This window comes from Rosa rugosa, chromosome 3 (genome assembly GCF_958449725.1).
Source record: "Rosa rugosa chromosome 3, drRosRugo1.1, whole genome shotgun sequence".
Classification (NCBI taxonomy): Eukaryota; Viridiplantae; Streptophyta; class Magnoliopsida; order Rosales; family Rosaceae; genus Rosa; species Rosa rugosa.
This window is the reverse complement of record NC_084822.1, coordinates 35,134,241-35,151,852: the sequence shown is the minus strand read 5'-3', so window position 1 is coordinate 35,151,852 and position 17,612 is coordinate 35,134,241. Positions and strand designations below refer to the sequence as shown.

Sequence of the window (17,612 nt, the reverse complement as noted above, 5' to 3'; positions counted from 1 at the left end):
ATCGTTGGGGGACGCCTCAATGTTAGAACCAATTCCTGTGAATATAGAGATCTCTGCAAACTACACTAGTATACATGAGGACGTGAGATTATTAAGACCAATGACATCGAACCTTGCTCCGTTGAAGAATGCTAACGTAGAGAAAATTGGCCTAAATGGAAAGATGTGATCCATGTTAAATTGGATTCACTAACGAAGAGGAAGGATTTCGGGCCTGAGATGCCAACACCTCCTAACATAAAACCTGTTGACATTAATAGGTTTTCGTTAGATAGTGTGATGAGAAAAAGAGATGGTAATCTGGCCTTATGGCGTAAGGTTTCTCACAAAACGCCCTGAAATTGACTACGAGAAGACATATTCTCTCGTAATGGATGTCATTGCACTCCACTACCTTGTCAGTTTGCTAGTTTCCGAATAACTGAACATGCAGCTTACAAATGTGGTCACTACTTATCTTTATGGGGATCTAGATACGGAATATAATGAAGGTTCTTGTGAACTTCATTTACCCTAGTCAATGCACTCCACTACCTTGTCAGTTTGGTAGTTCGTAATAACTGAACATGCAGCTTACAAATGTGGTCACTACTTATGTTTATGGGGATCTAGATACGGAATATAATGAAGGTTCTTGTGAACTTCATTTACCCAAGTCAAGTGGGTCTAGATCACGGAGTGCGTTTGCAATGAGGTTGAAATGCTCACTAAAGCGTCTACTTGATTAGGAAGGGATATGATGAACTATGCTCGTGCATTTCCATGACAAGTTCCGGATTTGAAATTGCCGCGGTTTATGTTGATAAACATAATTGGAACCCTTGAGAGTTAAGGGAAACCGCTGAACACCTAAAATCCAAGTTTGAGATGAAAGACCTTGGGAGAACACAGTTTTGTCTAGATTTAGACTTGTATATCGTGTCAATGAATGCTTTGGTATTTTGATAAAGTCAAGATACACTCCCATGGTCATCTGTAGTCTTGACCTTAAGAGGGATATGTTTCGTCTCAGGGATGATGACAAAGATGTATTAATTGGCAGAAGTGTCTTACCTAAGTGCAATAGGCGCATTATTGTACTTAACACAATACAAGACTGAACACCTCATTTGTTATAAACTTGTTGGCTAGATGTAGCCCTGCGCCAACGCGATGCCATTGAATTGGTGTAAAGACAATCTTTCGATACTTAAAGGGTATGATAGATATGGGCTTGTTTTATCCCTACAGAGAGAAGAGGAATGACAGAATTATGGGATCGGACCCCATACGGCAAAGCGCCGCCGTCTACACCACCGTGGCTACCATGTCGCCGCCGTTGGCACTGCCACCGCCACCAAGGGTGGCCGGCCTCACCCACCTCCCTTACATGAAAACGATGGTGATGTTTTGATGGGTTTTGCTGATGCAGGGTATTTCTCTGACCCTTGCAAAGGTCACTCCCAAACAGGTTATGTCTTTACCATGGGAAGCACTACAAAATAGACCCTTGTTGCTACTTCCTCGAATCATGTTGAGATTATTACTCTACATGAAGCTGTGTGTGAATGCATATGGCTAAGGTCTGTAATTAGACATATTCGAGGAACTTGTGGTTTGAAGTCTACCACGGATGAATAACCTACGTGCATTTATGAGGATAATGCAGCTTGTATTGAACAAATGAAGTTAGGTTTCATCAAGGGTGATAACACCAAGCATATATCGCCTAAGTTCATTTACAATCAGCAATAACAATCACTTCTAAAGATTGAAGCGAATCAAATCCGATCAGAGGATAATGTAGCGGACTTATTCACTAAGTCATTACCTAAATCCACCTTCAAGAAACATGTGAGGAGCATCGGATTGAGAAAGTTATCCAAACTCCCATAATTGTAGTAATCAGGGGGAGATGTTGACATCAGGGGAGGTATGATGTCTACATGTTCGATCTCGAAGAGTGAAGGACGTTGTTTTTGTCCCACATGGTTTTTATTACTCGAGCAAAGTTTTTAACGAGACAACGATCAAAGAGTCATCACCAAGTTTGAGCGGAACGTACAAGAGGGAGTGTTGAAGAATGTTGACATTTAGTGTGCCTTGTCAAATTAGGATTAATTCTATAGTTGTAATAGGAGAGATTTCCTACTCCGAGTTAGAATAGGAATCCTTGTACTCCAAGATTATATACTTTGTAATCTCTATATATATGGCTCCTATTATCAATGAATACACACAACTATTCTCCCGGCCAATTCTCTCTCTACTTTCAATATCCTAAAACAGATTATGTTTTCATCTTTGAGTAATTCTAATGATGACCTGAAAATTGAAGGATTAGTGTATTTATTATGATTCAGCTACAGCGGCATTGTAAAACTTAATCATGATTATTTCTAGTTACCTCCGGTATCACAATTGTTAGTCAGTGCTTGGAATCCTGTGTTTCTTAATTCAACTAAAGATCGTGTTGTTATTTTGTAGTCATTGTCCGATGATAAGTAGGTAATAGTAATCTAATAGCAATGAAAAATGCAACGAAAATACGATAAGCGTGATGAATATATAGAAAGCCAAAATATGCATGGGCAGCGTAACTGACTTTTCCAAATCTTTAGAACAAGTGGTGTACTGCACATGCAATAAAGACATTCATACGAGTGATACGACATGTAGCTCTCAAACAAGTGAAAGCACTAACAAGTTAGAACAAAGAAAAATAAAGAGCAAGCATTTCATGCACGGATTAACATGTGTGCAAATTTTGGGAAAAAAATGACAGAAAATGCGGGTACCAAAGAGCAAGCATATAAAACCGAAGTACCGAACCCGACCCGAGCCCGTACCAAAAACAACTAAAACGGGCCGGTACTGAAAATATAAAAATTACTGTTGGGCCCGGCCCGTACCATACCAAATAAACGGGACGAGCCTCGGTTCTCATTTTTAAGTCATGTTTTGGGCCCGGCCCGTACCGATTTATATAAATATATATATAATATCTATAAGGAAAAAACATAGTTTTAGTCACTCAACTTTCGCTTGATTGACACTTTGGTCACTCATGTTTATAAAATCTCACTTTAGTCACTCAAAATAACTCCGACTATCACTTTAGTCCACCGGTGAATTTTTCCAATAAAAAAAGTCACATGACGCCTCTCATGCCATTTTTCAAGGGTTATTTTAAGATGTTGAAGAGATGTGAGACCTTTGGTTTGAATATAGGTTGAAATTTTTTGAAATTATAGGACAAAAATAACCCTTAAAAAATGGCATGTTAGGTGTCATGTGACTTTTTTTATCGAAAAAATTCACTGGCGGACTAAAGTGATAGTCGGAGTTAAATTTGAGTGACTAAAGTGAGATTTTATAAACATGAGTGACCAAAGTGTCAATCAAGCGAAAGTTGAGTGACTAAAACGATATTTTTTCCTATCTATAATATATATTATATTTCTCACGAATGTGCCCCTTCCACGTCCCACAACCCACCCACTTTCTTTTCTATCTTAGAGAGTCCCACCTCTCTGTGGCTCTTCCTCCCTTACCCTTTTATCCTTTATTCCTCTCGGTTTCTTTTCTTTGTTCTCCCTCTCCCCCCCCTCCGTCTTCACCTCTCTGTGGCTCTCTCTCCCTCACCCTTTATTCAGCCTTTCTTTCCTCACCCTTTATGAGTTTATTCAACTTCTCTTTTTCAAAGACATCACCACCACACCACTGCACTCCGGCATCCTCGGCCCACCGCCATCTTCGGTCAACCTCGGTGGTACCACAATCGTAACACCACCCACAAGGAACGCCTTCCAGATCTGTTCCCATCGATTTTAATTATCTTTTTTAAGATTTGGGTTTTGTCAATTTGTGTATGTTCTATGAAAGAAATTGTATCTGGAATTATGCAGGGTAATTTTAATTTTTTCTTTTCTTGAGATCCAGGTTTGTAAAAGTTGAGATCGGGGTTTGTAAAAATTGATATTTGAGTTGTATATGGATTTCGATAGTCTATGCCTTTCTAAATCGGTGTTTGCTTGCTTTGTTTTTGTTTAGTTGGCTGTAATTCATGGCTAGAGCCAACCCAGACTGCCTTCCAGATGCTCGCTCGAGAGCATGATCATTTTTTTCATTAAAAAAAAAAAAAAAAGCTTAAGTACCGAACCCGACCCGGGCCTGTACCGAACCTGTTCGGTTTCGGTACCATCGGTACCAACTCTGGAAAATCAAAATCCCGTCCCGACCAGTACCGAAATATATTTTCGGGATCGGGCTCGGTATCACTCAGTAACCGGCCCGTGCCCAGCCCTAATGAATATGCTCTTTGTTTTAGAATAAGAGATTCAAGAGAGATTGTAGAGAGAATTGTGTGTTCTTTCATTGATAATAGGAGCCCTATATATAGGGATTACGAAGTTCATAACCTTGAGGTACAAGGATTCCTATACAAACTTGATCTAGGAATCTAGAACATTTTCTCCTATTACAATTATAGAAAGTATATCTAGTTTGACAAGGCACACACTAAAGTCAATATTCTTCAACACTCTTAAAAGTGAGGCTTCCATTTTTCTTGACTCATTCTAGCTTTACTCACAAGTCGAAATTCTCGATGAGTCGCAGCTCTCTGATTCTCTGTAGTAGTTTAATAATCATAATAATTAAGAAATTTAATTTAAAAATTCCTATGTACCCTTAAGACTGCAGTTTCTTTCTTGACTGAACCTCCTTGACATATATATGGCAGAAGAGCCAAGGAAGAGGGATGCACCATCGCAGTGATTTCACCATCGCATTGTAATTATTAGTAACTTAAGGTCTTAAAGTAGCTAGATGACAAGCTTAATTAATACGTCAATTAGTCAGATGGATGCACCATCTGGATGTAAGTAGTAACTTAAAGTAACTAGATTTCAAGCTTAATAGGTAGCTTCATCTCTCCATTGATTGCAAACTAACATGTCAATTACACAAGCAATTGCAAGGAAGAATGCTATTGCTGATGCAAGATTCAGAAGAGAACAAAACCTATACAGATACGCATGGGAAAGACACTATATATAGACCAAAAGGAATATTTATTACCTCTTCCAAGAAACTAATGAGCAAATAAGGCGTCAATCCCACACGTGCATCGCTTAGTTTATCAAATTAATGAGCATTATCTTAAGGTTAAGAAGGTAAACCATTTTCTATATATGTGAAAATAATAGGTAAGAGTTGATATGTCAGTCATGGGGAGACAATGCATAGACATACACTCAGATAACGTTGAGCCAAATGAGAGCCTCTTACCAATTTCTTCTTGTAAGAAAGGGTTGAGAGATTCTCTTTGTTCCCCTCATAGTCTTCCATGTATATTGCAGATGCCTGCAAGCCACAGAAGAAAGGTACATCATTAGACTGAATTGTACATTTAAATGAAAAGTCTTCTCTGCTCTGGATAGAAAAAAAGACTACTATATATAGAATACTGTACTAGCTCAAACTAATTAGTGACAATTAGATGGCAGGCTCAGATCTAACCATATTGAATCTAAATATAATCGAGATTGTTCTGGTTCTCTTTCTGTTGGGGAAACAAGCCAATTCATCTAACTGCTGACCATTTTTGGAATACACAATGCAAGCACACAGATTAATGCAGACTGATGATCTTGCCTCCTTGTGCAACAATTGCATCAAGGACCCGAAAAGCACAAGATGAATAAAAAATGTATTAATCAGCCTAATCAAGTATTATAAGACTTAAACATGTAGCAAGGGTGGTCAAGTTGCATGGTATTTGCCGCTCCATGTATTAGTAGACACAGGGTTAATGTCACTCGTGCAATCGTTGTCCAACCACTCTCCACGTATGTTCGTTCATACTCTCACATTTTAAATGCAAAATGAATCAATTCATGAGATGGTATGCCGGTTAGCAAGAGACATTGCGTGAACATTGCCTGCAGAACATAAAGATCCAAATAGAAATATTGATTGAAGTGGATGAGATTCCTTGTCCCCCTCCTAAACCTGCAATATATATGAAGTAGATGCATGAGGAAAGAACTCATCAGTTTCAATTGTACATCAACTAAAAAGTCTTCTATCATCTCACAAATCACAAAAAAGAAATGGCTTACCACACTCGCTCTAACAGCTTCCCCTCCAGGTCACACCCTCTCATTCAAGAAGTTGATGAACAATTGTGCAGATTGACGTCTTTCGAAGCCAGCTCCACATCATCATCATCAATAAGCCACCAACTAAATTGTCTGCAAGACTTGCATGATTGTGTTGATATATTGCTTCAATTGCCACTCACCCAACAAGCCTTAGCCCAAGAGAAGCATGAAAAATGGGCTAATGAACTATTAGATGGCTCTCTCAGGCTCTTGGATATTTGCAGCACTGCCAAAGATGCCTTGTTGCTAACCAAGGAATGCATTCAGAACCTTCAGTCAATCGTCCGAAGAAGAGGAGGAGGAGAATCTGATGTACTCGCAAGTGAAGTTAGGAAATACTTAACCTCCAGGAAGATGGTGAAAAAGTCGCTCCACAAGACTATGGGGAATTTGAAGGAAATGGAAAACAAATCCAATTTCTCTTCCCTCAACAAGGACCAAGAGACAATCGCCATTATTAGCAAGCTGAGAGAAGTTGAAGCAGTCACTCGAACAATGTTTGAACCAATATTGTCCTTCATCTCTGGGCCAAAGGTATCAAGCAGCTGGTCATTTATATCCAAGATGTTGCAGTCAAAAAGAGTAGCTTCACTAGCTTGTGAGGAAGAAACAGAAGTAAACCAATTTGCAGAGGTGGATGCTGCATTGAAGTCACACAAGAGTTTAGACAATGCACAAAACCAGCTTAACAATCTGGAGTCATGCATCCAAGACCAAGAAGAAGGACTCGAGTGCCTATTTAGGCAATTGATAAAAACAAGAGTCTCCCTACTCAACATCCTCAACCACTAGATACTAGCTTTTTGATCGATTTTGTATATGAAAATTGAAAAACATATATACATGTGTAGATCTTCATATATCAAATTGATATACACCAAATGACATACTCTTTCGTTTAAATTTCCACAACTCTTTTTGATTAGTTACGAGGAATTCAGTTTGGTGCCCGGCCAGCTGATGGTTAATTTGTAGTTTCATACTGAGTTACTGATCAGAATTCATGCTAGTCTTGAACTCAGTATAAAAATAAATGAAGTAAATAATCTCTTTATGGTCCAATTATAAGATGAAAATGAATGAAACTGTTATTGTCACAAGGAACAGTCAAAAAGCAGCTACTCAATGAAGGACCTCTAAAACGTAAATTTTACAATATCAATGGAGATTCTGAAAGGTAAATTATAGGAGATTTTAAGGCTCTAAATGGAATTTTGCTAACAACTTATAGCAATTGGCAAACTGCTAAGATTCCAAATGTCTCATGGAAGATAATAATCAATAATCAACAACTAATGGTATTCAAAGAAAACCAGGATTAACACATACATTAAGCTGTAAATGATTATATAGCGGCCGTTTTCTGTTCGAGGGACAATTTCTGAAAGAATCAAAATGAGATATTGGATTGAACTCATCATAAGCATTTTTTATTCTGGTTTTACGGGACTAGAGAGGTGGCTTCATTTTTGCCTTGTAGGATTTCGAAGACAAATAGCACAGAATATAGAACAGAAAAAAAAAAATTGATTAAATACACATGGGAAAGAAATTAACAGATATTGCCTTTTTCTTGGAAATGAGCAAAATGTGTCAATCCACTCGTGACTCGTGCCTTCTCTGTTCAAATACTACTATACTAATGCCACAGATGGGGGAACAGTTCATAAACATATCAGATAACATTTGGCCAAGTGTGAACCATCTTACCAGTTACCACCTTCTTGTATTGAAAAGGGTTGGGATATTTTCTCTGTTCCCCCTGTAGTACTCCATAGCACTAGACTGGACTTTACATTCAACTGAAAATGTCTCCTCTTCTCTGAAAGAAAGAAAAGAAAAAGAAAAAGGGTTGTCAGAAACTCAAATCGCTTATTGTCCTCAAGCCAATTACCATTTATATCCAGGATATTAAATTAAACACAGATAAACTGATAATATCACATGGCAGACTCAGATCAGAAACCCCATTATGCGTGACAGGTAGATAAGACTCTGCTTCATTTAATTACAATGATAACTGTTCTGGTTTTCTATTAGGGACAACAGGCTAAATAAGACTAATTAACTAATTGCATATACATAAGATGCATGGTTTTCGCATCACCATATGCAAGCAAACACAGGCATTCAAAATGTCACTCGTGCAATCGCTGTCCAATAAATTGATTATCAGTGAATTAATTTGAGATTTTATATACAAAATGTATCAGGTGATGAGTTGGCATGCTGGTGTAGGAAGAGACACTGCAAAAACATTTCTTGGTGAACATTTAGATCCAAATCGAAATCATGTTACCTCTCACTAGTGATTGGGGTGGATGAGATTCCATGTTCCCCCTCCCAACCCTATATATTAAGCAGCTACAAATAGAAAGCAACTCATCAATCTAAGTTGTAAACAAAACAACATCTACAAGCTCTTCCATCCTTTTTCATAAATCACAAAGAAGAAATGGCTTCCCACACTCGCTCTAACAGCTTCCCCTCTAGGCCACACCCTATCATTGAAGAAGCTAATGAACAATTGTGCAGATTGAGGTCTTCTGCAGCCACCTCAACATCTTCATCATCAATAAGCCACAAACTAAGTGGTCTAGAAAACTTGCATGATTGTGTTGAAAGGCTGCTTCAGTTGCCCCTCAATCAACAGGCTTTAGCACAAGAGAAACATCAGAAATGCACTAATGAGCTATTAGATGGTTCCCTCAGACTCTTGGATGTTTGTAGCATTGCCAAGGAAGCCCTGCAGCAAACCAAGGAATGCTTACAGGATCTTCAATCTATCATAAGAAGACGAGGATGCGAATCTGGAGTACTTACAAGTGAGGTTAGGAGATACTTGGTCTCCAGGAAGATGGTGAAAAAGACAATCCAAAAGGCTATGGTCAATACCAGATCCTCTTTCTCTTCACTCAACAAGGAGACTGAATCTATTTCCATTGTTAACATGTTAAGAAATGTAGAAGCAATTACTCTTACAGTGTTTGAATCACTGTTGTCCTTCATCTTGGGGCCAAAGGCATCAAGCAGCTGGTCATTGGTATCAAAGATGATGCAGTCAAAAAGAGTAGCTTGTGAGGAAGAAGCAGAAATAAATGAATTCGCAGAGGTGGATGCTGCATTGAAGTCACTCAAGAGTGCAGACAGTGTACAGAACCAGCTTAACAATCTGGAGTCATGCATTCAAGATCAAGAACAAGGACTCGAGAGCCTATTTAGGCAATTGATCAAGACTAGAGTCTCCCTTCTCAACATCCTCAACCACTAGATAAAAGGATTTAGATTGATTTTGTACATGAAGAACACACATATATACATCTTCCAATATCAAATTGATAACTCAATGATATACTCTTTTCTACTTGAATAGCCACTACTTGTTCATCTTAGTTCAAAAGCATTAATTTCTGAATCCCCTTGCATACTGATCATCAGATCAAAAACTCCAGCAAGTACTGAAACTACGTAACTAAAGTTCAATGATTCAATATTCCAATTATCATGTTAGCTCATCTACAATATTAATGAAGAAAAATAATGTCCTTTCTGTACATTAAAAGATGAATAAAAAATGAACTGTAACTTCCTTAATGAACAATGCTAAGAGGTAAATTCAGAGCAATTGTTGAAATCATGATTGAGGTCACATGGGATTTGTTCAAATTATATCAAATCTCAAGGTTGTCAAGATTCCAATTGTCTCAAGGAGATAATCAAAAATCAATAATTATTGGCATTCCAAGGACTTAATTGATTCTCACACGCTTTAGGCAGTAATCATAAGGAGGTTATAGGCTCAAAACACTGCATTGGAGTAATTAGATGCCGAATACATGTTAGGTCGATAGGTAGCAGCAACTTCATAATGAAGCATTTTGATGCTAATATCTTAATGTCAATTATTAGCAAATGCTTGATAGGTGGCTTTATCTCTGCCCTGTTTGTAGATCTAATATCTAGGATTAGGAAAGCAATTAGCATACAAAATATAGGTGTTTACACGTGTAAATGTGTCACATTCCATTGACAATACATTTCTTTATTGCTGTTTGCAGGAAAACTACAGAAGGAAAAAAAAATATATATATATACACACACACACACACACACACACTTAAGAACAGATCTTGCCTTTTTCTTGGAAATGAACAAAAATGTATCAACCCACTCGTGCCTTGCGTAATTTATCACCTTGTTCAGAAAAAAATGCAGCATTATCCCAGGTTAAGAACTTAAAATACTCAGCAATACTGAGGATTGTGTAGAAAATAATAGGTATGGCAGGGATCAAGAGGCACATTACATTAAAAATCAGTGATATGATTTTACACTTACCATATTCTGAGAGGGTTGAGAGATTCTCTATTTACATTCAACTGAATACCTTCTCTTCTATGGGTAGAAAATAAATGACTGCTGTAAAATCCAAGCGCCACGCTCACTCTTACAGCATACCCTCAATAACACACCTCATTTCCAAGTTTACATTCATGTACGTCAAACCTGTCAGTTTTCTAATTATCTCCAGGGAAATAGTAGAAAGCAGATCGAATATGAATTTGATTAATGACAATCACATGGCAGACTCAGATCTCTCTACACTTCTAATTATAATGATATTTTTGCTGGTTTTCTTCCTGTTTGGGGAACAGGCTGACTCATCTTGTGCCACTGACCATTTTTTTTGCACGATGAAAACACAATGCATGGTCAGAAAATTGCAGATCTTGCCCACTCCTTGCATACCAATCACTCCTGCAATCGTTGTCCGATACGAAAATTATGATTGAATGCTTGTTAAATTAAAATAGCACAATAAAATATTTTCAATGCAAAATGAATCAGTTCATGAGTTGGTATGCTGGTGCATAAGGAGACATTACATAAACATTGCGTAGGGAACATTAAAATTGAAATCAGAATCATGTTACTTCTCCCTGATTGAGGTGGATGAGATTCCTTGTCCCCGTTCTCAACCAACACTACATATTAAGCAGATGCATAAGGAAATAACTCATCAGTTTCAATTAACATCAACTACAAGGTCTTCTATCATCTCCTAAATCACAAAGAAGAAATGGCTTACCACACTCGATCTAACAGCTTCCCCTCTAGGCCACACCCAGTCAATCAAGAAGTTGATGAATATTTGTCCAGATTGAGGTCTTCTGAAACAACTTCTGTTGGGAAAATTAATAGAATGGAAATAACAACTCCAACCACAAAAGGATAATATGCAAAGAAATAAAACGAGTAAAAGGAAAGTGAACACCAGATATAACGTGGTTCAGCAAAATGCCTACGTCCACGGGGTAGCAACAACAAGAACTTCCACTATGATAATGTGGGTACAAGAGATACACAACTTCAAGAACACTACTTGAAGGAAACTCTCTCTCACACTTGTTTTTCTACCTAACAACAACTACACTCTCAACATGTAGTAAAACACTCTTCACTCTCTACTTGGATGAAGATGTTTTTCTCTCTATCTGCAGTTTGGACTCACTGCCTTTACTCTCTCTACACAAGCTGGCCGATAAGAGGATTTTGTGAACTTCTGCCGTTCCTTCTCTTTCTCTCCAGCTCTTTATAAACAAAAAAGAGGTGTGAAAGGAACAGTCACTATTCATTTCCTTTCACTTTCACCTTTTCTCTTTTTGCTTTCACCTTCCATGTTTCGTGCAGCATGCTTTTCCCTTTTGTCTTCCACTTTCTTTATCTTGCTTTCTTTCTTTGCCTCCCACGTTCTTCTTCCTCCAATTAAGGAGGGATGGCCCAACAATCTCCCCCTCCCGACTTAAATGGAGAGCTCTGCAACACTACTTCAATCTTTGAAGTCATCTCAATCTGAGACACTGCTTGTTATACCCACAAGCATTCCATTGGCCTTCTAGTTGCACAATTACACATAATCAGAGTCAATTGCATTTGGTCCTAGCTCACCCTGATTCAATCGGCCAATACCATGTGTAACTACCCCGAGACAACGATCACCTGTTGACTCTGAAGAGGAACCTCGACTCGACCTCTTCCCTAGCAGGATTTACCTTCTCACCATCATCTGAACTCGGAAACTTGTCAACAACGTCTCTGCTGTACCCGCAAACGAGACTCGCCTATGCGCACTCCTGTTTCCCATTATCCATCAAGGTCTAACATACCAGATGATACCTACCACACTGTTCTCCCTGTATAAGGACCGTACCGCCATGTGTGATTTTCATAACTCCTCCTGCTGACGAAACTCTGCAGCCTTTGGAGTCTAACTGGCTCAAGGATATTAAATTTCTCTGTAACTTTGGGACATCGTCACACCACCCAAAGTACGCCAATCCCAAATCTAATATCCAGTCAAAGAACATGTGTCACCTATGGAGATTGTGAGAGCATCTCCATATGAAAATCGGTTTCTGCTACAGCAATGTCATCCAAGCCTTTCGCTTCATATGACCCTAGCCACGACGCTTGTAGCATCCCTGCCTATGGATTTAGACCTGCTATGATCACTAAATCCCCGACAGTTTTCCTTGCATTTTCCGTTGTCTTCTCCGGTTTCACATCCTTCCTCTTCAACACTTTACTAAGCCCTGTTGAACTAGGATGTCTTTCACTCTCCTTTGCCATAGAGTGAAATTTCCCTTTCCATCAAACTACTCCACCTCAAACTATGAGGCAATACCTGAAGTCATGATGAGCAATCACGATCAACATGCAAACCTTCGGCGAACGAAAACCACGAACGACGAACAAGCACGATCGCTGACACCACGAACCACTTTAGTGAGATATACATTCTCACCAACCATCATTCCCTTGAGTCATATCTTGGTCTCTTGCAACTCCACCTTAGGATTTTTTTCTCTGAGTCCGGCTCGCACCACCTAGCCTCCGAGTCACTCCACCTATCAACTTCATTTTGATTAGGACTTTCTTGAGTTTTTGACCCGCTCCACGTTGCTAGGAATTTTCCTCGAGTTGGCTCCACCTAATGCACTTTTGAGTTAACAGCTTAACCATTTAACTGACTCCACCTTGAATGATGAGGTGCTAGAACTTGCCATGACAAACAACCTCACCAGCCATCATCCCCTTGAGTCATATTATGATCCCTTGCAGCTCCACTTTTGAATAGGATTTTCCCGAGTCCACCTTGCTCCCCTTAGCTCACGAATCACTCCACCTATCGATACACCATCGATGAGGATTTCTTTGAGTCTCCGACCCGCTCTTCTTGCTAAGAACTTTTCTGAGCTGACTCCACCTATTGCACCTTCGGGCTGCCACCTTGACCATTTGCCTGACTACACCATGGATGCATGACTTATCCCAGCCAAACCATCGGCTCTGATACCACTTGTTGGGAAATTAATAGAATGGAAATAACAACTCCAACCACAAAAGGATAATATGCAAAGAAATAAAACGAGTAAAAGGAAAGTGAACACCAGGTATAACGTGGTTCAGCAAAATGCCTACGTCCACGGGGTAGCAACAACAAGAACTTCCACTATGATAATGTGGGTACAAGAGATACACAACTTCAAGAACACTACTTGAAGGAAACTCTCTCTCACACTTGTTTTTCTACCTAACAACAACTACACTCTCAACATGTAGTAAAACACTCTTCACTCTCTACTTGGATGAAGATGTTTTTCTCTCTATCTGCAGTTTGGACTCACTGCCTTTACTCTCTCTACACAAGCTGGCCGATAAGAGGATTTTGTGAACTTCTGCCGTTCCTTCTCTTTCTCTCCAGCTCTTTATAAACAAAAAAGAGGTGTGAAAGGAACAGTCACTATTCATTTCCTTTCACTTTCACCTTTTCTCTTTTTGCTTTCACCTTCCATGTTTCCTGCAGCATGCTTTTCCCTTTTGTCTTCCACTTTCTTTATCTTGCTTTCTTTCTTTGCCTCCCACGTTCTTCTTCCTCCAATTAAGGAGGGATGGCCCAACAACTTCCACATCATCTATAAGCCACAGACTAAGTGGTCTTCAAGACTTACATGATTGTGTTGATAGGTTGCTTCAATTGCCACTCACCCAACAATCCTTGGCAAAAGAGAAACATCAGAAATGGGCTGATGAGATATTAGATGGCTCTCTCAGGATGTTGGATGTTTGTAGTACTGCCAAGGATGCCATGTTGCAAACCAAGGAGTGCATACAAGAACTTCAATCAATCATTCGAAGAAGGCGTAAAGACCAATCTGGAGTGGTCACAAGTGAGGTTAGAAAATACTTAACCTTGAGGAAGACAGTGAAAAAGGCAATCCAAAAGGCTTTGGGGAATCTGAAGGCAAACAGATCCACTTTCTCTTCGCTCAACAACGACCAAGAGACTATCTCCATTTTTAGCAAGCTGAGAGATGTTGAAGTAGTCACTCTCACAGTGTTGGAATCAGTGTTGTCCTTCATCTCTGGGCCAAAGTCAAAGCCTAGCAGCTGGTCTTTGGTTTCCAAGATGGTGCAGTCAAAAAGAATAGCTTGCAAGGAAGAAATGAAAGTAAACGAATTTGCACTAGTGGATGCTGCATTGAAGTCACACAAGAGTTTAGACGATGCACACAACCAACTTAACAATCTGAACTCATGCATTCAAGACCAAGAAGAAGGACTCGACTGCCTATTTAGGCAATTGATCAAAACAAGAGTCTCCCTTCTCAACATCTTAAGCCACTAGATATTAGCATTTTGACCAATTTTGTACATAGAAAAACCATACATACATGTATACCTCCTCTGATATCAGATTAATATACATAGTGAAACTCTTTTGGTTAAATTGCCAGAACTCGTGATTCTTAGTTCAAAAGCCTTCATTTTTATGATCCCCAATGGTTAATGAATACTGTACTAAGATTCAACCATTAGCCATATAAATATTGCAATAGTCATCCTATCAATCCAGGAAATTAACTGAGAAAACAAAAAAAGAATTCTGTACTATCCAATCACAAGATGAAAAGGTTTAACTGCAACTTCCAAATGTACAATGCTGAGAGGTAAATTCAGCAATTTTGAGATCATAATTGAGGTTACATGGGATTAGTTCAAATTATATAACATGTCAAGGCTGGAAGATTCCAATTGTTTCAAGGGATATAAGCAATAATCAACAAAAATTAGTGATGTTCAGAGGAGGGCTTGATTCTCGAACGCTTTAAGCAGTAAACCTATGCCGGCTGCCTTACTGTTATAGGAAGGCAAACATATGTTATCTAGGTTGATCTGTTGAGAACGTTATTTATGCTGATTAATATGTTCATAATTACTTTTGGTCAAGATAATGTTCGACAAACTGGTTTTATCCAATCGGGGCATAAACACTACATGTTAGGTTCTGAGCATATTAATGCCGGAAGGATCACTGACTTAAACCTCTATCTTTTCTCGTAAAACTTAATGAGTAACATCAGACAATGAAGAATTGTATGTAAAACCCTTTTATCATTTTCCATATTAAGTACGTTAATCACTCACAGGAGTTAAGTATGAAAACTCTCTAGCATCTACAGAAGTCTTCACTACAATTAAATGGAAGTGAAATCTGTCAGTATATTGAAAGTTTTCCCTAAATACAGACTAAAATTAAGAAACCAATGGGACTAAGTAATTATACTCACATAGTGGACTCAGATCTCATACCCATCTGATTATAGCCAGAATAGTTCTGGTTTTCATCGGTTCAGGGAACAGTCCAATTCATCCCGTTTGCTAACTCACCGGCCACAAAATTTTATTCATTGCAGATCTTGCCTCCTCCTTCCTAAACAATCAATTGAAGGACCTGCAAAATATGAATTAATTAATGAACATTGCCTCTAAACCTTCTCGTAAAACCGCTACATAAAGAAAGATGATTTTTGCTTCCCCATGTATTAGTGGACAAAGGGTCAATTCCACTCGTGCTATCGCATATTTAATTTAAGCATTCCTGTGAAACAAACTATAATTGAAAGTTGTTATAATAACATACCTTTTATATGCACAATGACTCAGTTCATGAGTTGGTATGCTGGTTGGGAGCAGACATTGCATAACATTGCCTAGGGAAAATAAAGATTTAAATCGAAATCATGAAACCTCTCACAGTCTAGCTGGTGATATAAGTAAATGAGATTCCATGAGCCGCCCCCCCCCCCCCTCAACGAACACTATATATTAAGCAGCTACATTTGGAAAGGAGCAGGTCATTCTGATTAACAGCAAGGTCTTCACAAGACACAAAGAACACATGGCTTTCCACACTCGCTCCAACAGCTTTCCCTCAAGGCCACACCCACTGTTTCAAGAAATTGATGAGCATTTGTGCAGATTGAAGTCTTCTGAGGCCACCTCCACATCTTCATCATCAATAAGCCACAAACTAAGCAGTCTCCAAGACTTGCATGATTGTGTCGATAGGTTGCTTCAATTGCCTCTCACCCAAAAGGCCTTGGCACAAGAGCAGCATCAGAAATGGGCTAATGAGCTATTAGATGGATCTCTCAGGATCTTGGATGTTTGTAGCACTTCCAAAGACGCCCTGATGAAAACCAAGGAAAACGTACAAGATCTTCAATCAATCATTCGAAGAAAGCGTGGAGATGAATCTGCAGTACTCAAGAGTGAAGCAAGGAAATACTTGATATCCAGGAAGACAGTGAAAAAGGCTCTCCACAAAGCTTTGGGGAACATGAAGGGAATGGCAAACAGATCTTCGTCTTCCTGCAACAAGGATCAAGAGACTATAACCATCGTGAGCAAGCTGAGAGATGTGGAAGCAGTCACTCTCGCCATGTTTGAATCAGTTCTATCCTTCATCTCAGGGCCAAAGTCAAAGCCTTACAGCTGGTCTTTGGTTTCCAAGATGTTGCAGTCAAATAGAATAGCTTGCGAGGAAGAAACAAAAGTAAATGAATTTACAGAGGTGGATGCTGCATTGAAGTCACTCAAGAGTGGTGACAACACACACAACCAGCTTAACAATCTGGAATCATGCATTCAAGACCAAGAAGAAGCACTTGATTGTCTATATAGGCAATTGATCAAAACAAGAGTCTCCCTTCTCAACATATCCTCAACCACTAGATATTAGCTTTTCACTCAATTTTGTACATGAAAATATTGCATACATGTATACATCTTCTGATATCCAATTGATACACATAGTGATAAACTCTTTTGCCTACATTATTACCACTCTATTTTCTCTTCAGAAGCTTTTTTTTTTTTTTTTTTTTCTGGGAACAGATACATGTAAGTAGCAAAATTTTACCATTTCTGTTCTGTAGATTCCAATTACGGTCCGATGTATGGTTTCAAACTAGAAAACCAAGGAAGTTTATTATTGTCCAATTAGCTATAACTTCTGAACGTAAATACATACAAGCATTTGAGTTGAGGTCACATGTGAATCAAAGATCGAATATGAGGCCACAATAAATATCAAAACAAGATAGATGAACACCACATGCA

At 38.8% G+C, this 17,612-nt stretch overlaps 4 protein-coding genes across 4 annotated transcripts; all 4 read left to right on the top strand.

Moving 5' to 3' along the window:
* Window positions 1-6,095: 6,095 nt before the first annotated feature.
* On the top strand, window positions 6,096-6,938 carry LOC133737630 (uncharacterized). The gene has a single exon (XM_062165151.1). It carries the CDS (start codon window positions 6,096-6,098, stop codon window positions 6,936-6,938), a length of 843 nt encoding a protein of 280 aa, XP_062021135.1.
* A 118-nt stretch (window positions 6,939-7,056) lies between these two features.
* On the top strand, window positions 7,057-11,124 carry LOC133741132 (uncharacterized). Its single transcript, XM_062169080.1, has one exon. It carries the CDS (start codon window positions 8,602-8,604, stop codon window positions 9,415-9,417), a length of 816 nt encoding a protein of 271 aa, XP_062025064.1. The 5' UTR covers window positions 7,057-8,601; the 3' UTR covers window positions 9,418-11,124.
* Window positions 11,125-11,226: 102 nt separating this feature from the next.
* Window positions 11,227-15,767, top strand: LOC133737629 (uncharacterized). Its single transcript, XM_062165150.1, has 2 exons — window positions 11,227-11,376; window positions 13,942-15,767. The coding sequence occupies exons 1-2, from the start codon at window positions 11,227-11,229 to the stop codon at window positions 14,833-14,835; spliced, it is 1,044 nt and encodes a 347-aa protein (XP_062021134.1). The 3' UTR covers window positions 14,836-15,767.
* A 368-nt stretch (window positions 15,768-16,135) lies between these two features.
* LOC133741131 (uncharacterized) lies at window positions 16,136-17,246 on the top strand. Its single transcript, XM_062169079.1, has one exon. It carries the CDS (start codon window positions 16,390-16,392, stop codon window positions 17,230-17,232), a length of 843 nt encoding a protein of 280 aa, XP_062025063.1. The 5' UTR covers window positions 16,136-16,389; the 3' UTR covers window positions 17,233-17,246.
* Window positions 17,247-17,612: the final 366 nt, after the last annotated feature.

Coding starts and splice junctions, on each gene's coding strand:
- LOC133737629 (XM_062165150.1), top strand. CDS start 11,227: ATGGCTTACCACACTCGATCTAACAGCTTCCCCTCTAGGCCACACCCA. Junction 11,377..13,941: donor TAACAACTCCAACCACAAAA/GGATAATATGCA, acceptor GAGGTGTGAAAG/GAACAGTCACTATTCATTTC.
- LOC133741131 (XM_062169079.1), top strand. CDS start 16,390: ATGGCTTTCCACACTCGCTCCAACAGCTTTCCCTCAAGGCCACACCCA.
- LOC133741132 (XM_062169080.1), top strand. CDS start 8,602: ATGGCTTCCCACACTCGCTCTAACAGCTTCCCCTCTAGGCCACACCCT.
- LOC133737630 (XM_062165151.1), top strand. CDS start 6,096: ATGGCTTACCACACTCGCTCTAACAGCTTCCCCTCCAGGTCACACCCT.